At 41.0% G+C, this 22,686-nt stretch overlaps 2 protein-coding genes across 11 annotated transcripts in view; one reads left to right on the forward strand and one right to left on the reverse strand.

Moving 5' to 3' along the window:
• Positions 1–142: 142 nt before the first annotated feature.
• LOC137782178 (acyl-CoA-binding domain-containing protein 5A-like) lies at positions 143–8,862 on the reverse strand. Of its 5 annotated transcripts, none has more exons than XM_068571336.1 (14): positions 8,653–8,862; positions 6,706–6,830; positions 6,014–6,137; positions 5,549–5,621; positions 4,428–4,578; positions 4,225–4,263; positions 3,683–3,898; positions 2,918–3,136; positions 2,619–2,713; positions 2,169–2,355; positions 1,451–1,659; positions 1,284–1,334; positions 1,090–1,205; positions 143–977 (listed from the first exon to the last, which is right to left on the reverse strand). In XM_068571336.1, the coding sequence occupies exons 2-14, from the start codon at positions 6,788–6,790 to the stop codon at positions 965–967; spliced, it is 1,578 nt and encodes a 525-aa protein (XP_068427437.1). In that variant the 5' UTR covers positions 6,791–6,830; positions 8,653–8,862; the 3' UTR covers positions 143–964. The 5 variants fall into 5 exon arrangements, with proteins under 5 accessions (XP_068427437.1, XP_068427436.1, XP_068427438.1 ...); XM_068571335.1 differs by lacking the exon at positions 8,653–8,862 and adding an exon at positions 7,084–7,183; XM_068571337.1 differs by lacking the exon at positions 8,653–8,862 and adding an exon at positions 7,084–7,100 and having other exon boundaries at positions 6,706–6,985.
• The window catches only part of LOC137782179 (abl interactor 1-like), a 21,084-nt gene continuing 6,770 nt past the window's right edge, over positions 8,373–22,686 (forward strand). For 4 of the 6 annotated variants that reach the window (XM_068571340.1, XM_068571342.1, XM_068571345.1 and 1 more), the window contains exons 1-6: positions 8,373–8,610; positions 13,541–13,708; positions 17,888–18,064; positions 20,709–20,723; positions 21,221–21,324; positions 21,592–21,732. In XM_068571340.1, coding sequence (XP_068427441.1) covers positions 8,494–8,610; positions 13,541–13,708; positions 17,888–18,064; positions 20,709–20,723; positions 21,221–21,324; positions 21,592–21,732 — 722 coding nt within the window. In that variant the 5' untranslated portion in view covers positions 8,373–8,493. The remainder of the gene's footprint in view (positions 8,611–13,540; positions 13,709–17,887; positions 18,065–20,708; positions 20,724–21,220; positions 21,325–21,591; positions 21,733–22,686) is intronic. The other 2 variants (XM_068571341.1, XM_068571346.1) reach the window with 1 other exon arrangement.

Below are 22,686 nucleotides of genomic sequence, written 5' to 3' on the forward strand. Positions count from 1 at the left end.
ATAACACCTAGCTATATTTCCCAGCTCTAGACAGGAAGCATATGTACCCATTTCACAAGCAGTTACAGCTTTTCAGCCAATTATCTCAATTTTGAACTTCAAAATTTAAAGATTCACCACAATAAATGTGTTTGTCCAAATAATGTGTTTATTGCATGTCAAAATGTGCTTCACATACTCATGTTTAAAAACGGTATATTTGAAAGCACCACACCTCTCAAGAGACCTTTTTATTTTTACTGTACAGCTGACAAGAAACCAGAATGCATGTATGGATTGTCTTTTCTCTGTTTCTCATTTGCACAAAGGTGCACTCTTTGATACTATTGCACTGAAGCCATAAATTAAATATATACTTTTACATGTAAATACAATATTGGTCACCATCTTTATTTGGTCTAATAAATAAATGAACCTAAATGATTTATATATTTCTAACAATAAATATAAAAGTCCTTAGTAATTAGAAAAAAGTTCGACAAAACATGAAAGAAACCTAATCAACAATGAAATGTACAATAAGTAAAATAGCTGGCAATGACAATGGGGAATTGCTTAAGGTCAACTGCTACTGTATGATCATGAATTAATTTCAATAAATAGTTGACTCAGTGGTGTGACTTTTGTGTATATTGAGTTTTTGGTGGTCGTGAGACATGTCATAAATAAGACCACCATCTAAGGCTAAGCTCTCTGTTACAAAGAAAGTGCATTTATAATGCACAAATCATCCTCTTCTTAAAACACGTAAAAAGTATCCATGAAGTCAAAATGCTACACTATACTGCAGAGTCTTGCACACCTTTCTGACACTTCATTTATCTAAAGTAGCATTTCCATTTCTCCTGGAGGCTCATTATACTCCTTCTGTAAAGGGGCGTGAGAAAGCCACAGAGCAACAAAAGTGCAACAATGCCATCCCAGCTTCATGTTCGTCGATTAATGCCGATCGTTGACAAACAATTCAGGGGATTTTCCTGTATGGGAGAAAAGATGAAACTGAGTTTTGGTAGTTGGTATTGTGACTATAACGCAAAAGTAATATGTGATAATTAACCACAACATTCTTGATAAGCGTGTTTTGCTCACCGTCTCCTTCGTTGTAAATAAAGCTGGACGAGCCAATGAGCAATCAGAGGCCAGAGTGTAGTCAACACCGCAGTGAGTGGAGAAAAGGGAAAAGGCCACCAAGATGGTCTCAGGAACTATAAAAACAGAAACTTGCATTAAAGTGACTGTTTGTTTTCCTCAATATTACATCTTAAATTAAAAGATATAGTGACCTTTTGTGCTACAGTTAGGTACTCCTCCTGCCTTGGCGAAGATGATCTAGACTGAAAAATGTTATAACAAAATCTATTAATACATATATAGTAAATTGTCATGGAGACTGTCATCAACAGTGGTACATTTCAGTGAACACACTGTGGTTAAAACCTCTTTCCTTCACCTGTGACTTCGTAAGCGCCTCCAGACTGTGAAGCCTCTGCAACACTGTGGCCATGTCATGCTGCAGACGTAGCAGAGCTGTCGCTATTTGCTCATTGATGTTTCCTCTGGCAGGGCTGATTGAACGTCTGCTCTGTGACACACAACAGCAGGCGGCATCGACACTGGCACACCGGTGAGAGCTGCAGGTGTCCCCTGGCGACTGTGAACCTGGTACAGGAGTGAGAATGGCACAGCTTAAAGGTCTAGTAGTGTGTTGGATTTGGCAGTGAGGTTACAGATTGAAACCAACTGAAACTTCTTCAGGATGACAAGCATGAAGGAGGACATACAGTGGTAAACGCAAAAAACACAACACTGTGAATGTCCTTGTTGAGAGCAGGTGTTTAGTTTGCGGTTCTGGGCTGCCGTAGAAACATTTGCTCATGCTCGGACATGCTCAGTGAGGAGGATTTGCTTCGTAGATCCTTATTTTAAAGTGATTATACGAATAAGAAAAGATGGTTAGTGATATTATACTCCATTTCTTCCAATCAATCTCCTCTAAATGCCACACAGTAGTCCTATATTGCTACAACGTGCAAATTTTGTGGGAAAACTGCTGTGTTTCAGGGTATTGGATGCCTTTAAATGCTATAGGAGGATGACATAAGTACACTTTCAGAAGAAAGACAAATTAGGGATACAGTGTGAATATAAATCAGAGTCAACAGGTTCACCTCTCCCTCTTCTTGACAAGGAGCTGTTGTGCTGGCTTGCACTAATCCCTTCTTTAAGGTAGGAATCTTCCCTGAACACTTGATCCTCTCCTTCCTTCAGGGTAGTGTTGCTCTCAAACCAAAGATCCCTCTGCCTCACTGAGGCAGCTCCTGATCCAGGCGACAGTATTTGTGACGTCGACAGCCCCTTGGTAGGAAAAGAAGAGAGTCAACCACAGTTTGAATGGCCATTACTAGGTCAGAACACATTGCATTTATTGTATTTTACATTGCAACTTTTTGTGATTTAAGGGATAGTTTGACATTTTTGGGAAATATTTTATCTGCTTTCTTGCCTCGGGTTACATGAGAAAAGAAGCTCATCTAGCTCACGGAAAGAAAGTAAATATTTGCCGCAATGTGAAAACTAATCCTTTGATGTGGTGCACATATGGATGAGGGACGCCACACCTCTTCCATGGCCAGATGCTCCATGGAGTCACAGAATTCCTCATTATCTGAATCTGTGGAGCGATGGTTCTTCTCAAGAAAAGCATCAGTATGACCTGAACATGGACAAAATGGGAAATTATACTGTTCTTCAAGTCACATAATAAACATTTGGTTTGTTATATTTTCTCTTTTTAGAGGAACATAGTTATATTTATAAACTATTTTGAAGTATGTGTTGTTATTTATACATATATACTCAGGCACACGCACACAGTTATAAAAACGTGTACACTATTTGCATTAATGTTGAATCTTACCGCTCAGGTGTCCATTAAAGTGCATATAAGAGTTATTCTGGACACTGGGCTCCATGCAACAGGCCAGCTCCACCTCCTCCACCTCGCTGTTGAGGGAGCTGTGTGTCCCGTTGGTGAAGGAGGATATGCTGGGCTCCATGCTGCTGCTGGACCCCCTAGTGTCAGACCTCCACCTCTTGTCCACCATCAGCACCCTTTGGTCAGGCCTCCAGTCTGAGACTGAACACGAGAAAGAGAGAGAGAGAAACACAGAGAGAGTATAACAAAGCATTACAAAAGGGTGCAGTTCTTTTTTTAGGTGCTGTTTGTTTTGCCATATCTCGCCCTGGATGTAAAATAGTGCAAATTACTTTTTTCTTTTTCTCACTTCTACTTCTCATTTAAAATGTATAGACGTCTAAAGAGAGAACATGCATTACATTCATTTACTTTCACAGGAAACTATGTGGATTTATACACCCTTAAAACTACCTCAAGTGGGTTACAAAAATGTTGTTCTTAAAGAACAAATATGGCCAAGCGGCAACTACCGATGCTGAAATATAAAGCCAAAAACGGCATTTAATCAAATGGCAACTTGAGGCTGGCTCCAAATGTGAGTCAATTCCCCCAGGTTAAAATGCTCAACCTACAGCAGAAATAAACATGTTTACGGCCTGCAACAATTTTTTTTTTTTTCTAGTGTGTTTTTTCTAGTGTGTAACCTTTACAACACAGCACATTTCACGCTACAAAACAGCTAACAACTTCTACCACAGATGGTACCTTCTTCCTCCTCCTTGTCTTCATCGTCTGTATTGTCTTCTTCGTCACCATTCTCCTCTTCCTCACTGTTCCTCCAATCCCTACTTTCCTCGTTTCTCTCGATTTCACTATTTTCATTGCTTCCCTCTGCCTCCTCGCCACTTATGACACTTGTGCAATGAGCACTGCTGTCATTTTCTCCGAGATTTTGAATGTCATCCCACAGATCCCCATAGCCTGAACGATGAGGGAAACACTCTTCATTAACTCTCTATCTAAGTATATGTACATCCACACAAAGACATAATCACAGTTGACGGTTGAACATTTTACAGCTTCTGCACACTACATCTATACCACAGAGTGCAGATCACGATAAAGGGCAACAACCAACACGCTGACTCACTACAGCTCACACATGACGGATTATAGAAGAACATTTCATCTGACATCTCATTTCTTACAGTTCCTGCAGGGTCACTCTTTTGTCAAATGAAACTGCATTGAGAGCCACTGAAAGAGGTTCAAATAAACTACAGCCACTGCAAACACCAAAGACCTGCCTTCCATTGTCGGTTTGTGAAGTTGTTTGAGCATCTCATCTAGTGATAAAAACACAAGTAAGACAGGCTCTGTGTTAGAACAAATGTCATCTGTGTGACTAACAGAGAAGCCATAGCAGCAGCTCTCCATCCCACTAGAGCAGCAGCGCTCCCCCTGGATTGTAATGTGCTCTTATTAAGGCATCACTGTTCAAGGACATTACCTGCAGTGTTTTCAAAAGGCCTGGTGAAGGGTCTCCTGTCCATCTCATTATCTTCAGCTTCTTCTCCTTCCCTGTATACTTCTGTGTAGAAGTTGCCAAGCTTCTCGACCAAATCAGACACCTCATCCGAGATTGGGATGGTCTCCAAAATCTGACAACACAATTATAATAAATGTTGATGCTTTTTCTCTTCCAATCCCTTTTAAAACAATTTGAAATGATTACAATTTAAGGACTTGCTTTTGCATGAACAGGTGTGGTACAACTTTAAACAAGCTGCCAGAAAACAAGTTACGACATAATTACTTCGAGCAAAGGCTGACTGATTTATCTGCTGGACCAGGTAATTAAAGCTGATTAAAACAGCTGACAACTGGAGGACCTGATGCTATGAGTTGAAAAATGAATAATGCAATTTGTAAAAGCAGTCTGCTGTTATTTAAAAGCATCTGTCATTGTTCAACACATATATATGAAGTGAGTCCTTTTTTTTACTAACAAGATTAAAGCCACGCTAGCAGCTGCTCTGTGAGGCTGTACTTAACATCAACATGCTAACATGCTCACAATAAAGTGTATTGTTTACCATACACTATCCTAGCTTAGCCTGATAGTATGCTAACATGTTCTAATTAGCAATAATCACAAATTGCAATTGCACCTGATGGAATGTCAAATCAATCAACTACATTTTGACCTGATGGCTGTACAAGTGAAAAAGGTACAAGATTATAAATTTAGTATAATTCAAAGTCAGGCTCATGGTGGCGGTCGAGAAAAAGTCACAGGATCACTTCAGTCTGCAGGATACATCTTCTGGGGACTGGGAATATCAATGCTAATTTCACAGCAAACCATCAAAAAGTTGTTGGAACAACTAACTCTGGCTTTGAAATAAGAATATGATAAATAATGTGCTTCATACTCGAATAAACTGTCTTCACACAAGGTGTCTTTAAAGTTTCAGGAATTAATCTTTTGTGAGATATGTTGTATTATACTGTTCGTTGGGCACACACACTTTTCTTACCGAGCAAAAACATCACGAGAGCTGTGCAATCCAAGTGTATAAACTTTTTATAATCATGCATATTACGCATGTTTTCCTTGACAGGACTTACCTGCTGGATGTCCTCAACATAATTCCTCATGGCTTCCTCCTTTGTCATATTTCCCAAAGCGCTCCATGCATCCCTAGTAACACAAAATCTTAGTTTAACCTGAGAGCAAAGTGAATGCTGAATAACTTTTTTTTTTTTAAAAAGGGGAATTACACAGAAATCTAACCAAACTTGATCTACTCTGTAAGGAAAATCCATATTTGCAGTATTGTAGCGTGATATTTGAGTATTGCATTATTAAAATAAGCTGTGCATTGGGAACAATGGTACATCTGGCATGTCAACTGCCTTTGAAAGGCTCTGAATGGACAGGGAGCAAGACTATGATAGTGTGAATATTAGAGTTAGTTTTTGTGAAATACGCAAATGCACCAGCTGTCTGTCACCTGTGTTGCCATTAGCAACAACTCTGAATTTAGTTGTAAAATAATACAATCATGTGTGCATTAAGACAACATATTATACCATTTTGCTTTTCCACTCGTGTCCCAGTAGCCGTTAGGTCTTGGGATGTTGCAAGGCCCAAAAGTGGCCTGCTTGTAGTAACTATAGAACATCAGCAGCATGTCATCAGATGGCTGGAAAGGACCTGAAATTATAAAGTGAAAGAATCTGAATCATAACTATTTATTTGCCAAATATGTCACACATACGAGGAATTTGTCTTGGCGTGTGGTGCATGCATTAGACAAACAACAACAATCTAAACAGTCCAAGAAATATAAACATATTTAATTGACAATGGAATATAAAATAAAGTGCACAGACAAACATACAACAGCACTATAAACAAGTGTAATGTAGGTGTAATGGGAAAGTGGCAAGTGTATTTGAATGAAGTATGACCGGAAGGAAAGTGTCATAGGGATGACAAATTCAGAACACGGGCAGCTTGAAGATGCAACATACATTTCTATGCTGAGATACATGTGAGCTGCAGATAACTTTGTTAGCCTCGCGATATGACTGATTCAGTTAATCAGCTCTTATCCTTATAGCGGCTTTATCAATAGAGGGACAGCTCTTAGACGCTGCGCATGTAGGTCAATCACCTGGAGGGTTCACACACAAACAGGCACAGACTGCATCGTGTCGCACACATAACGCTCACTAAACACCAGTCCAATCACTTTGAGACGAGCATAAAGCAACATCACCTTCTTCCGGAAAACTCCGGATCACTTTAACTGCAGCAACAAATTTCGCCTCCAGGCTGTGTGCGTCCTCCTCCTCCTGCGCCATGCTGAATCCCAGCCTGGACGAAGTGAAGCGGTCCTCACATCTTGAACAGTAACATCAAGCAATTAATGGAAAAATCGAATCCGCTCGGAAAGTGTTCAGCGAAGGACACTTCAACACAATGTGCCCGTCACTGCAGCTCGTTGCCACTTGTCTTGTCGAGGGAGGCAGATTGTTTCCTCTTTAATCTAGGATATTCTAGGGGACATGTGGTTTATTAAATAATACATTGTCGGTTTAGCGCCAATAGATTACATTATGTCATCCTCCCTACGGCTGATTTGTTCGAAACTCACCAAAAAGTTAATATTCGCCGGTGCAATAATTATTTCATTAGCCCGGTGTCTGTCAGCAATATGCAGTAGAAAGCCAATCTCGACTCCTGTCAAGGATGAACCAAACAGTCAACGTCTGGTCACGAAATATGTCTGGGAAATGTAGTTTTTTGTGGACCCAGCGTCGCAAAGTAGCTGGTCAAAACGTAACGTTGACTACTGCAAGCCCCACAAACCCCTTTCAGCCGGGATTTAAACCGCAGTGACGTATGGGAAATGTAGTGTTCTGAGGTTATTCTTATATAGCAAAACAGCAGTGAGGAGCACAGGCCTTGTGTAAAGTATAGAGTAGGCCTATGTCTTTAGAACTCAACAGGGAATTTTAACAGTGATTTTTTTAACTCATATAGTTGAGTATAATCTATTCTAGAGTGTCAAATTTAGTTTAATATTTTATGTATCTTTTTAAGCTTTCAAAAGAATTTATGTAAGCCATATATTTGTGTTACTGCCATTATCAATAATGCCGTATGGCTATATATTAATGTTTAGAAAGTGTGATCACTGTTGGTGACAAATGTGAGGATACGGTGAGGTTAGTTATAGCTGTAACTTTAAGACTAGTGCCCCCTTGCCTGTTGTGTGTTCTTTTTAAAATAATCTGACTTTATAATGTGTGTACTGTTGTTTTGTGTGTTTAGTTTATTTAGTCTATTCCATTTGGTGTCTGTAAAGTGTTGGGCGCTACTATGACAACAAATTTCTCCTTGGGGATTAATAAAGTATCCATCTATCGATCTATCTATCTATCTATCTATCTATCTATCTATCTATCTATCTATCTATCTATCTATCTATCTATCTATCTATCTATCTATCTATAAAGCAAAATGCTATCTATCTATCTATGTAAATAGATAGATAAGATAGATAGATAGATAGATAGATAGATAGATAGATAAATATATCTATCTATCTATCTATCTATCTATCTATCTATCTATCTATCTATCCATCCATCCATCCATCTATCTATCTATAATATGTGTTATTATGTATAACATATACTAGTCATATTGCACGTTTTTTTTTATAATAATGATACTTTATTATTTTACGAAACTACGAGAAACCCAAATAGTGTATTGATATAATAATTCCCGTTATATATTTACTTGCATTTTTACCGATAGACTCATACGTCATCACAGTGCAATGCCATTGGTCCACTGCTCTTCTCCCCCGGCCTCTCAGCCAATCACAGGCCACCGTCGACAACGTAGCTGCCGTTAGTCACAGGCTATTGTGAATCGGAGGCCAGCGGCCCCACAAAGCCAGGCGGGGGAGCCCCTCTCTCAGCTACACGCCACAGCATCACCGCCTCGCCTCACCGAGAAGGACAGAGAGGAGAGCAATGCGAAGGGATGTAAGATGGCAGAGCTACAAATGCTATTAGAGGAGGAAATCCCTGCCGGTAAAAGAGCCCTTGTGGAAAGCTACCAGAACCTTTCCAAGGTTGCGGAATACTGTGAAAACAATTATGTTCAGGTAAGAGACGCTTTTAACGGCCGTTAAATTCGGCGGATTTACCCGCGATCTCCGTCGAGTCTGCGGTGCCATATAGTCACGTTAGAAGTGAGTGAAACCACAGGCACAGGAAACGCTGGTCGGAACGAAAGGGATCCTCAAACCGCTAGCTTCACGTAGTGGCCTCCTACCATGATATAATAATTCAGAGTCAGGCGCGGCTGCGTTTCGTTATTTTCTCGTTTGGGCTCGTGTTCTCCTGTAAAGGCGAACGTTACTCGGTGTGTCGGGAGCTGCTGGGGGCTTACGGAGGGTGTGTCGTTGTTATGACCGAGTGGTTTTGTCACTGGCTGCATTCTCTCATAGGTACCTGTGACAGAATATAACGGCTCCCGATTAAATGTTAAAAATAATACATTTAGACGTTAATTATCCTTGTTACGCGTGACGTTTGGGCCGCATAACTGCGGTGTAAATGAAGCAAAAAAAAAACGCGGCTTAAATCTATAAAGAGACATTTTTCCCCGCGCCAGAAATCAATCTAACATCAGCAGAGCTTGTAAGTGATTACTAATACGTTGTTAACGTACTCCAGAGTCACTATAAACTCAGTGAAACTGTCGCATATCGAGTAAAGCACCTACTCACTACCAAAGAGATTTAGCCCTTCTCATTAGCCACTAACATAGTTAGACTCCAAGCATCTCTCAACTGTTAGGGTGCTTAATAGTAGATATCAATATGTAGGTCAAGTCCTGAAAGACTTGGGGAAAAACACAAGTCGGACTCAAGATGTGTAGTGCACTTATGATGCAGAATGTGCTGAAAACATGGCTCCCCCAGCATGTCCATGGATCATTTGCTTGTAATCAAATGACTGGTGCAGGTTGATGATAGGTGTGTCTGATGCTTTTGTACAGACTGAATGGTAAATCAGGGTAAGTCAGGAAAAGTATTAATCAGAAGCTGTGGCTCCCAAACTGGCCACAAACCCATGAACCTGCAGGGACCATACCAATTTCCTCTAAATATTTTATTAATTCAATTGGAAGTTTTAAAGACAGATATTATTACTAGTGTTATTTTCCCCACCCTCAAAACAACATGTGTATGTTCAGCTGCAAAAATGTGCTCAAGTTGGATGGTCTTCCTCCGACACAATCTTAATAATCCAACATGTGTAAAATATGAAAACAAGTGTTGGGATTTCCAGCCTTCTCTCATAATACATAGCATCACCCTGCTACTTTGTTACAGTGAGAATGGATTCATTTAATGTGTGGGTGAGAGTGTGAGCTTACACCCTAGAGCAGACCATCGCTACATGGTCTGCTGTGAACAGCAGAGTCTGCTGACAGACCAGCACACACCAGAAACCCCACTGTGTTCCAGCATGTTAACATTTTGACTGCGCTGCTGAGCAAGCCCACAGTTTGCTGTAATAACACGTCAGATTGCTTTGCTTTGCTTGTCATCAGAAATGCAATGTGGGTTACACTACTTGAATGCACATTTAGATGATGAAAATGCACAGCTCTACGTTGCAGTGTACTCACCCCAATGTCATTATGCCGAAAGCTACCTGATGGATTTTGACATAAAGCTCAATGGATTGGGTTATTATCACACATTTAAGGTCTCACAGGTACATTTCAGTTGAGGAAATGTAGGTTGCAGGTTAGAGGTTAAACAGACGGGCTGATATATTGATTTATACATGTTCACTTATGGATGTTTTGCGTTTCAGTAATTTGAATGATTGTGTGGACATGAAATGATGATTTGTCAGGCACACCAGGTTGATAGCTTGTCCCTTTTGTGTCACTACTCGGCAGCAGTGTATCTGGTTGTGTTAATAAACTTGACGGGTTGATGATGCTTTTCATCCCCTTCTCCGATAATCTCAGAGATCTGTACTACAGTGTCACCTTCTGCTTCAATATCTAGAATTATGCCTAGAATATAAAGTTGCATGTACGCCGCTTCTCCCGAAGATTGATTTCTTTGGGGACATTCAAATGATAATCTAGAATCTCGCATGCATATGAATCCACTTGACAAACACAACAGGGAATTATGAGTAAGCAGTGCAAGTCATTATAGCGTGTGTACTCAGGCTGTGAGCAGTAATATTGGACATGCAATATGTTTCGGTAATACAGCTCTAAATTCATCGTTTTATAAATGCAGTTCCTGCATTTACAGTATCAACAAGAATAGCTTAATCTCTCAAAATACCCTGCTGCCATAGATAGGCCCTGATATGTAAATCCACACTTATTCTGGAGGAGAAAAAAAAGAGTTTTATTCTTGGATGAGATTTTTTTTTAAATTGGCCAATGAAAAGCTGTCATCTACAAAATGATGGTGGGCATAAAAGCAGAACTTTGCTTTGTTGGTACCTTTCTTCAGGCCTTTGTATACAAAAATAGCAACTCTTTAAATGATATCTGTGTTAACATTGAAGAGCGCTGTTTTTCGATGAGCCTTTGCTGCTATTGCTGTGTAAATAGGTCTTAACATCCAGGCTTATTGAACAGTACTTCATGCTGTTTCACTATGTGATTCAAAACCACAAAGTGCCAATCAATGTGTTTGAGTTGCACTTTGTGTTTGAGTTGGTATCCGGATTAGTTTTTGTTTCCATGTTTAAGATAAATCAGTTTTCCTCTCCACAAGGACGTGTGTGACGAAAGGGGTGTAAGATGGAAACCTATTCTGCTTAATATTTCCCTGATGTTGACTCTGCTAAAATCCCCCCTGTCAGCTGACATGAGACCCCTCTGAGTCATGGCTGTTTGGTTCATGAATCATGAGGTTCATAATATTCCACTATCAGACCTGGTGTTTAATACGCACTATGCATTGCTAGGTTGAATCTGGTGCTTAACAAAAAATACATTCCAAATGCAGCTATTACAAAAAGCCTTTTATCAGAGGAAATTAAACACAATAGGAAGAGAGGGAGAGAGAAAGAGAGGTGGAGAATCACCATGAATAATGCGTATTACAAAGATGTGGGGAGTTATTACAAAGGATTTTCTATGCAGGATATTTTCAGACTTTTTGAAGATTAATTTAATTCCGTTCGTGGTCTTAACCTCTCTTTTTAATCCCAGTTCACACGTTTTCTTCTTCCATCTCCCTCTCGTGTGAGCATTGTTAAAGGTAGCTGTGGGTAGCTAACGTTGTATGTGTTTTTGTACTTCTTTTTAAGTGGCTCATAAGAATAGTAAAATGTGAAGTGTTTTTGGTAGTCTGTACGCCTTTGGAAACACAAGTCAGCGTTTCCTAAGCTCAGGTATGAGGACCTGTTCCAGTCTCTGTGATAACGCTGCGTTAGCAGCATATTTTCCTCTGCACGGGGTGAGCTGACCTGTTAGTGCTGCCAGGCATCTGCAACACATGTTGGTGCTGCAGGTGGTTTGCTAGCTAGCGGGTGGGCAGGGGGTTATTTTTTGGTTCAGTGGTGTCATGATGCAAGTTATTAGCTTCCTGCAACCTCACACAAATCAAATTGCAGCCGGTGATTCAAAGCCAATGTCTTTAAAAGAAGAAAATAATCATAGTGACCGAACAGCTTAAGCATATAGTTGAACAGATCTCACCTGGTGGGTTTAAGTGTTTTAAAGCAATAGTTTAAGACTGACTTGAGTGAGACGGGAGTTTGATACCACTCTCATATCTGCCTGTTTATCTGTAAGCAGGAAACCAGAGCCACGAGATGATTAGGTATGAAATATAAAACAGGGAGAGTGTTGCAGTACGTAACATCCTGTGAAACCACAATGTGTTGTGACATTTCTTTTTTTCTGCATTATGTTATGAAGTAAGTGTTAGAAATGCTGTTACGTAGGCTTATTTTACTCTCTTTTTTTCAAAGAATCAAGTAGTTTGAAGAATCAAACTTTGACCTAGTGGGACTACGTCCAAGTTTTAATGATAAGCTATGTTTACTGTTGTCTGGCCTCTAGCAACATACTTAATGCAGAGGCGAGAGTATTATTTCACTTCTCGACTAACTCTCGGCAAGAAAGAGAATACGCCTGTTTCCTGAAATATACATTTGCCTTTACATAGTAGTATATATATTTATATAGAGTATATTACATTTAGTAAGTACCAACCTTTCTTTATCAGTCAGCCAGTCTTTTAAATGTGTTGAATCCACATAATAGCTACTATGTATGATGTTCATTGCAAACTCCAGACTATTGTAAAACAGGGATGCTACTCTTAACGCACAGCTCCTTGGCTTCGTAAACAAGTCGCAGTCACAGCAAACATCTGCAGGTCAAATTATTAGTTTGTTTTGGATTTTGGTGAAATAAATTAGTTGAGCATATGGTCGTCCTTTTATCATTTCATAGACTAATTGAGGAATGTATTAATAAAAAAAGAGATTGGATTCGTTATATTGACAGTAATTGCGAGTAGTAATCCTGCTTCCAGATTCCTGCAAAAGACTGGCAGTACCCTGTTGGACTGGTTCTCTGTGTGGCTGCATTACCCCTGTTTCGCTTCCAAACTATAAATATGTTCATTCAGGCCCTTTGCTATTTAAAGGCATCCAGAAACAGATGGTTTGCACAGCCGGGTGGATATTTGGGATCCCAGGAAATGTCTTGGCATTCCGGCTCCCTTGGCTCAACTCCCACCATGCACCTGTCCCATATTGTCCAGCTGGGTTATTCAGAAATGATTCCTGTCCAATTCCAGGCTGCTTTGCATCCACAAAGTAACTCCAGATCTTCACTTAGCTTTGCAGTTTCGAAACAGTCGAATGAACTGTCCTGACGAGAGTTCAGCATTTCCTCTTGAATTTGTTGGAGCATCCTACCTTACTTCCCTCTGCCAACTTCTCTATTTCTTCCACCCACACATCCTTCCACTGATTATGGCTGACTTGTGTTTTCTCTCCCTCTCTTTCCTTTTTTCCTCTTTCTGCCAGGCTCAAGACAAGAAGAAGGCCCTGGAGGAGACCAAGGCCTACACCACCCAGTCTCTGGCCAGCGTGGCCTACCAGATCAACGCCTTAGCTAACAATGTGCTGCAGCTGCTGGACATCCAGGCCTCGCAACTGCGACGCATGGAGTCCTCCATCAACCACATCTCCCAGGTCAGGTACACACCACAGAGCTGGAAGATGCTCATACCCTATTCATGCATACATTGCATTTATGTAAATTAATAATGTCCAGGGTTTACTTACCTAAGGGTAAGGAGAGCAAAGCCTTTTTTTGGGCAAAAGCTTATATTAAACTTCAGGGAGATGTCTCCCTGTTTGTAGATCTACTCTTGTTTTAATTTGCTGTTGATGCTTTTCGAAGTCTAAGCAAACTCATAACATCGTCCATGTTTATCTGTTGTCCAAAAATCCATGATAATGGATGTACATTTTACAACTTTTTTTTTGACAAATTGTTTAGCCTCCATTCCAAAAATAGGGGATCAACATGTGGTTTTTGAGGATTGTCATCTGAGGATTAAACCTATTCGAGTACAATCAAGCACAAACCTGCCGGTATTGTCCTGTGTCATAGTGACAACGCATTCACACTTTATAAAGACAGACAGATATAGCAGGGGCATGGATCATGCTGGAGCTGCCAAACCGCCACAGCCACTCTTGCTTCATCAGCAGTTCTCTCTCTCTCTCTCTCTCTCTTTCTCTCCCCCTCTCTCTCTCGCTCCCTCCCTTAGTCTGCGCTTCACAAGGCCACCCTGCCTGTCAGCCAGTGAATGTCCCCGCCGGTCCCCTATCCGTGTGCTTCATTAAGCCAGTCAGGGATGAAGTGAAATCCTGACGCCAGCTCTCGCGCCTGGTTAGCATTTTCAGCTTCCGCTTTGCTCTACAGACTGCAGGACGGAGTACAGTCCGGTGAAGTCTCATGAAGAACAACGGAAGTCTTTTATCGTTCTTTGAGATGGTCGGTTGATATTTCCGCCTCGGAAACAACAGCCCTATCGGGACTTGTAACCACACTAGTATGAACACTGGGCAGCACCTGTGAAGCCAGCCTGGTCACTTCACTATAGTTGGTACTGAGTCAATCAAGGGAGGGACTTGCATCGGCTCCAGTCGATCCATCATGTTTAAAATACAGAACTTCTTTTTCACAGCAGTCCTTTTGATTGTAAAAGCTCAGGTGGAATTAATAACATTAATGATGGCTCCATTAGCAGTGAAGCCAGTATGCACGACACTAGAGCTGTAGAACAAGTCAGGCTAACCGGACACAGACGTCATTAAAGCTATTTATTCATTTACACCTGTACTTTTCATCAAAGGTATACTTGATGAAAGGCATCCAGCAGACATGGGTGAATGGTAATTCATATATAAAAGGTATTATCATATCGAGATGCATCTCAATGTCAAAATCTCTCACAGAGAGAAAAGTTAATTTCCTTTAAGATTCATCTCATTCAGGTATGCCCCCAGGGCTTTGAGTCATTATTCTAGTGCTGACGCTTCCGAGAAATTACATTTTATCTTGCTGAGTTGTGCCAGGTGTTTTTCTGCCTCACAAATTCATGTGCTGAAAGAGTTAAATGGGATTAAAAAGTGAAGGTAGCCGAGCACTGCTGCCAAATCCAAAGCCCCATCTCTGTAGGATTTAAATGCTGCAGAGGAGGCTGTCACAAAGTTCTACCAGAAATGCCACTAAATGCGAAACTACAGCAGGTTTAAAAAAAGCAGAGCGGTTACAGTGCGAGGGATTGTGCCGCGATACAAAACAAGTACCTTCCCACAACTCTCTTTACTCCTCTTTTCCATTTCCTTGAATCCTGCAGATGGTTGTCTGTATTTTATTTTCATCTGATCCCTATTTTTCTGAAGTAGTTGTCATTCATCCGCTCAATGACCCACTTGTGCCTCTGTCTGCTCCATTTCGACTGGCCAAATCCTGTCAAGTGCAGGATGTACCAAGAATCAGATCTGAGGGTAAATTCAAAAATGATAATGACGCCGCTGATGCAGGCAATTGCAAGGTTTCATTCATAACTCCAGAACATCATTTCTACTGTCGAATTGGCTGAATTTGTGGACGTGTTACTGAGCCATATATGAGATCATTGATGTATGAAACCACTGACATGCCTCGCAGTTTCAATACAGACTGCACCCTATTTTCCTCTCGCCAGTAACACTTCAACACGTTGTTTCAACTGCACTGCAGAGGCCAATCATTTGCTAAAACACAGATGTAGAGGGCTGCAACTAGGATGTAGATCCAGTGGTGAACGTTGCAGCTGTGCCAACTGCTCACAGAAGCACACTGCAGTGGTTGAGCAGACGGCCAGAAGTTTATTGGAGTAAAGATAGTACAAAAGAAAATCAGATTGAGAAAGCACAAAGGTCTGATTAGGATTACATGTATGTTTCATAAAGAGGAGCAAACTTTGTTTTTAGTAATGCACGTGTAGAGCTAATACAGAGTCCAGTCATCGCCTGCAGATGTGTGCCATGCTTTCTGCACTGCTGCTTCAGTTGTACCTCACTGTCAAGAGTAACTCTGGATGCTACTTTAATGTGTTTACAGTATAGACGCAAGATGGGTTGTGATAGTTTCGTAAAGGCTATACCATTTTAAATGATGCCGGCTTAAGTCTCGAAACAAAAAATGTTCTCTGCAGCCATCCCTCCCCCACTTAACTTTATTTTTACATTTCTTCCTGATAACGACACACGTTCCTTTCTGTCCTCCTGAGTTTTGTTCTCGCTTTCTCTAATCTGCGCTCCACCTCTACTCGCCTATCACCGGCAGGAAATAGGCGTGTCTTTTTTTTCTTCTTCTTCCTTCCCAGCTGAAGCTGGGCGTGTCGCCCTCAGTTTCCTCTCCTAAAAAAAGAGCCTTGCGTGTTTTCTATATATATCTCATATGCAGCAAACAGACTTCATGTCAGAGAGAGTTCTGCAGGGCAGCCGAGGGCGGCGGGTGCGGGTCACTTTCACAACACCTATCAGACTTTCCATCTCTCAGTTGGATTCTTCATCTCCCCAGAGAGAGGCGAGAGGCTGAGTGGTGATTGATGTGTGACCTTGTTGCAGTTTGGGACTCACACACACACACATACACACACTCTACTTACAAAACATGCACTCATAGATTTCTACATGAATACACACTCAATTTCTCAATGTCTCTTTGACAATCTATTATGCACAGATGAAGGGAGGATACACTTTGTAGAGTCTGATTAACAGTAGCTATGGATTCATGTACGGCTGTTATATCCCACATCAGCACTCTCCTCCCAACCGCGACCTCATATTCCTGAGATAAAGCCGTCCCCGTCTCATTCTTCCCCACGTTTCGTTTAGCTTCCCCTCCCTCTTTTAATCCCTCACTCTTTCCACTTTCATTCATCATTCATAAATTGAGGGCCAGTCCTAAGGCGGCGGTCCCGCTGTGAGCGATAATGACTGTAATCGCAGAAGAAATGGAGGTCACTGAAATGTTCGCTTGCTTCTGGTGCGAGAGGTTAAAGTCGAGCTTCGTCAAATGAGCCCCAGGCTGCAGGCCAGGACAGCAGAATAGTGGGTCAGTATAGTTCAAAGGATGAACCAGGAGTGTGTGTCCAAGCAGTGGGAGGTTGGAGGATTTAAAAGCCACGAAGAAATAAACTGGGTGAATTTCTAAACTGTCATTACTTTGATCATCTTGTTATATATATCTATATATAACCGTTATAACCCAGCGGTGGACTCAATCACGGTATAAAATGACTAACTCAGTGGAGCAGGTAGCAGCAATTGTTCCTGCAGATTCTCATATTAAACACGAGTATTGACCGGGTCTCACAAAATTGTAAATATTTCAATAATAAATATGCTGAAATAGAAACTAAATACAGTAATAATAAATATGCTTGAAGAAAAAGATGAAGGATTCCTGTCAGGAAACCTGACCATGTTCTTCCTGGTGCCGTAATTTTAGGATGGGATCTGAAATACATAAATGTACAATACAATCTCGCCAGGGAAATGAGGTGATTATGCCAGCTGAGCTCCTGGGAGGCTTTTAATGTGAAACAGATGGAGGAAGTATTGGGTTTGCATTAAAAGCAAATACGTGCAAGCACAGGGGGGCCTTTTTCATAAAATATAATCCAATCTCTCCTCTCTCAATAAAACAGGGGGAAGTATACATCTTATATGTGTGTGATCATAATCTGTTTAAAAGAAATTCAATGCAAAGCATTGTTTGGAGCATTTGCAATATGAAGAGTAAACCCTTATAGTCTGTTGTACCCCACCACTCATGTCCTCCTTCTTTTCTTCCTCATGCAGACGGTGGACATCCACAAGGAGAAGGTGGCACGCCGAGAGATCGGCATCCTGACCACAAATAAGAACACGGCACGCACCCACAAGATCATCGCCCCTGGCAACATGGAGCGGCCGGTGCGCTACATCCGAAAGCCCATCGACTACACACTGCTGGACGACGTGGGACACGGCGTCAAAGTAAGAAAGATATCGGCCATTTTGTGAAAAGTATATTCCTCATGTAAGACTCATTTACTCACATAAAGAGTTTCTGTCCACGTTTTAGTTACTGCTTTTCAAAAAGCACTTCCACACAACCGGTGTTGCAGCTAAATCCCAAAGTCGTTACTTTGACGTATCATCTGGATTTCCAGTGATAATCAATTTTGCGAGACGGGAAAACACATACCTCGTCCAGTTCACACTTTCCATTTTCATGTGAACAAGCTCCCTCACTCCCGCTGCACACAATCAATACTCCGGCCTTTCAGTTAATTAAGTCCAGAAACACAGAGAAGTGTTTCAAACACTCGCCCTAGAATGACAGTTGAAGTGGCTAAAAGGAAATCTGTGGTTGTCAGAGATTTCATTCATGCCCATTAACAACGTCCAGAGCTGGAAGTTAATGAGGACGTGTGTGTAGCACAGTGTGAATAAAAAGAGACATATTGGCCAAGTGCTACACACCATCACATCCTCTATTGAACTGTGGGGAAATATTCTTTCAACCCTTTTCCGGCTCATTCTTACATTTTTTATTCTCTCTCCCCATGATCCATCTTGCCATCTCCCCTCTTCTTCTCCTCTTTTTTATATAACAGTCTGAACGTTTCTGCTGTATACACACACACACACAGTTGTGGCCATTGATTGCTGCTGTCACACATTTCCGCAGCTTGTTTGAGTTGTCCTCCTCGTCCCTCTCGCCCTGTCTGTCTCTGTTGAGATAGCGGCTGTCCGTTGATTTTCAAACATCCGCTTATTGGAATTCAAAAGCCAGTGTTTCCTCCTGTGAGAGTTGGCTCACACTGACACACATTTGGCATGGCCCACTATGCAAATGAAGCATCATTCATGGATGCTGCAAACCATGGATCTCTGTAGAAATCAGTGCAGATGCTGGAATCTTACTGGGTATTTTCTGTGTGTGTGTGTGTGTGTGTGCATTTTTGTTCCATGGATTTGCAGACAAAAATGCATAATATCCAAATTCCATCTCTCTCTCTCTTTCTCTTGTTTGTGAATAATTCAGAGAGAGATTTATATAATTTCAAACTCACTCCTCCAGAGCGAAAGAAAGACATGTAAAGTATTCTGAGAAGTGTATAACAATGTCTGTGTATTTGTTTATAGTGAGTTCCTACTTTGGGGAAGTTTTGGAATGGCAGCGTATTAGCGCTCCGTGGTTCCAGCCTGTTTCCTCCTTGTAGCGGCAGGTTCCCTTGAAAGTTTAAGACTTGGTCATCACCCCTCTGCTTTTCATCCACATAACTCGGTGAAGCCACCCATGGATAGTTGGAAAGAGCAATTACGGATGGCTGTGCTCACCCCTGCACCTTAACAGCATTTATTGGCATTACTAGAAGTTACTAGGGTGACATCGTTTCGACCACATTACAGCCACTCCGACAGTCTCAGCATCTCGCTGCTGTTATTTATGACCTTGCCGTGCTTTACTGCCCAGGTTTTTCTTCTTCAGCACAGCTGCAGGTAGCTCAGGCGCCGCTCATTATTTCTAGAGTTTAGAGATTCAGGCGATTCTCATTCTGATTACAGTCTATAACATAAGTCTAGACACCGGCACAGACACACACACACACACACACACACACACATACACACAGGCTTCGTGACTACGTTGTGTGTTTGATCTCGAGCACAGTGGTGGTTTCACTTTTTTCTGCTCCTTTAATTCAAACTTTAACAAGTATTACAAAAGGAAGTTGTTACTTCCTGTTTGGGTTGTTTGGTGTGGGTTTGGTTTCTCGCCGGCAGCTGAGTGTAAATGTGAGTGACTGATGTTATAGAACAATAATTCATGATTAAAAGATAGCGTGCCTGATATTGTGAGACATTTTTTTTATTATTATCAAATGTGACTCAAGAGTTAAGAATATGCTTAGTGTGGAAACAGTTGGTTGATTATTCAATTAGTTGAAAATAAATTACCAACCAATTTATTAATGTTTTAAAATAACCAATTAATCATTTCAGTTATTTAACAAATGAAAAAAAAAGCTTCAGCTCTAAATGAGGCTATATAGCTTGTATTGACATTATACATTTATTATTTAGTATCATTAAATCACCAGAGGAAAATAATACTGTCTAAAATAATGATCCCTGCTTGTTGTGATTCATCTTTGCTCAGTGTGTTGACGTTGGGAGCTTGAACAGCTGCAAGGTTTTCCCAGGGTTTTCCCACACACACATGCACACATTCCAGCACACTAGCAACTGACACACACATCACACATTAGAAAGGAATAGACCCTCGACTCAAACACAGAGTTTCAGCCCCTCATCTTTTCAGTATGTGGCCAGCTCGCCAATTCAAACCACACAAGTCTCGAGGCAACGTGGTGACTCGGCAAGCTTTATTTTTAGCCATTAGATTCTCTTTGGTGTCCTACTAATTTTCTCAACCGTCTTATTTTATTATTCACGATGCTCTTGTTAAACTTTATATACTGTATATAAATATGTAAAGTATGTATTATGGCTACATGGGGTTCATCGATACTGCTTAACTGTCACACTTGCTTTCACTAAACTCTCCTTGACCATTAACCAATGAGCATATCTTGTTTTCTGTCTTCCTTTTTTGCCTGCTTGCACTCAGTGGCTTAAGGCCAAGGTAAGAGATAGTTGTCTTTCTCTTGTTTTTCTTTCATTTGTAAAAAAAAATTTAGATTTTGAGAACCTGCAGTTAAGCTTTCATTGAACAAATATGATTCCATGAAAAAAGCCTATTTATTACGATGCTACAAAGCACTATCATTACACTGGCTGTATCTCTTGTTTCCATCACTATTTCTCATTGATTAACGTTAATTAACAGAATCTAGTATAGTATAATTTAACGAGTACAAACCTGGTGTGAAATTCTGCCATGAATATACTTTAGGTTCAACTATATATGTATGTTACAGTAAATGCAGAAAAATAGTTAAAGTAGATACGAAAAGCATTTTCTTATCTCCTTTTTTATACTCTGAGGAAAATTTAAGTTTGGCTTAGTCTTTATTGGTTTAAGTGACTCCTCTGTCTAAATATTCACTTGCAGGGCAAACACTGGTGTCAGCTCCTCAGAATATACAAAAACAATGTTTTAACTTCTCTTTGCTCCTCTAGCAACATGGGAACAATGCGGCAGGAAGGGGAGGGACACTGTCCAGGACAACCCCGCCCTCACAGAAACCCCCAAGCCCTCCCATGGCCGGTCGTGGTACCCTCGGGTAAGAACTTACAGCTTTAGTAGCCATTTTAAAAAAGCTTTCTCTGTATATGTATTCTTGCACAAAGTCTCGGTATCCTTACCTTTTTATATGATAATACTGTCAGTTTGAGACTAGTCCTACATTATAGTGGTTGTCATAAACACAAGCACCACCTGACCATGGTTCCATAAACAATGTCTGTAAAAGCCCAAAGTACCTCCTCTCACTTCATAAAAACACTGAGAAGTAAGTGTGTCCTCTTCGGCTGTGTTTATCTCTATCTAGGCGTAACACTCCCTACAAGACCCTGGAGCCAGTGAAGCCTCCAGTGGTACCCAACGACTACATGACGAGCCCGGCCCGACTGGGCAACCAGCACAGCCCCGCACGCACAGCCTCGCTCAACCAGAGGCCCCGGACACACAGGTAGCATAGTCCCTGTGTTTTTGGACCTGCAATTGACACACAAATCTGTAGTCGGACACCTTAACACTCTGAATGTATCGCTGCAAAGCTGTGAACAACATTAGTCGGAGACCAATTGGCCGTGCACTACAAGCCACGTTAAACTAGAATTCAAAACCACAAACATGCAAATATTTGTTGCCCTTTTCATGCATACGTTTTTGACCCGTCATAGTAGTAAAAATCAAAGCTGTTACTCATAACCAATGACTCTGTTCTACTTAAGTGACCGAGTATGACAATGAGTCAGCATGCACAAAAGACCCTTTTCACAGCAGCCATTTTGACACGCCACAGGAGGGTAAACACAGGTGCAATTGATAAAAATAATGACGGTCCCATTGTGTTTAGTGTGTAACAGCCACTTTAGTGAGCCAGCATTCACAATACCAGGGCGTAACAGGGCCATAATTACTCTAATTAATTACACCTGTGTTAACCCTGCTATGACAGGAGAAAAGACTATACTAGAACACCAAACCAGCTCAATGAAATCCAGCCATCATTCATTTAATTATTTCAAACTCTGCGTTTCCTACTGTGATATATCAACATGTCTGTGTTTTTGGAAAATGCCTCTTGCCTGTGACTTACTTCACTAAAGGCTCTACACACCAGACTTCCTTCCCTCCCACCGGTGCTTTAGATACAAGCTAATTAGACCTTTTAATTGATTGAGACCTCTTGTTCTCTCTTGATGTGTATAGCTTGAAATGTGTCACGGCTCGGCCAAACTTAATCCTGAGAGGACGCCTAATCAATCGGGAGTGAAAACACCTGTGTAACTTTTGATCTTCAACTGCTCAGTTATCGCTGTACTCACTCGAGAACTTTATATTCTTAGCTTGTATTTTCTTGTTTTTACTTTGACCACCGAGTCACTGCTTTCAGTATAGATCCATTTGGCTGCACCAA

Source organism: Clinocottus analis, unplaced genomic scaffold, assembly GCF_023055335.1.
Source record: "Clinocottus analis isolate CAN_PGR_092001 unplaced genomic scaffold, fCliAna1.0.p SCAF_11, whole genome shotgun sequence".
Taxonomy (NCBI): domain Eukaryota; kingdom Metazoa; phylum Chordata; class Actinopteri; order Perciformes; family Cottidae; genus Clinocottus; species Clinocottus analis.

Bases quoted from the DNA above. Each gene is read 5' to 3' on its own strand.
- LOC137782178 (XM_068571336.1), bottom strand. From the start codon at position 6,790: ATGGCGCAGGAGGAGGAGGACGCACACAGCCTGGAGGCGAAATTTGTT. The intron at 6,138-6,705 runs GTGATGTTGCTT...TTATAATTTCAG, and splicing joins CCGGAGTTTTCCGGAAGAAG to GTCCTTTCCAGCCATCTGAT. The intron at 4,579-5,548 runs GTAAGTCCTGTC...TTGTGTTGTCAG, and splicing joins ATGTTGAGGACATCCAGCAG to ATTTTGGAGACCATCCCAAT.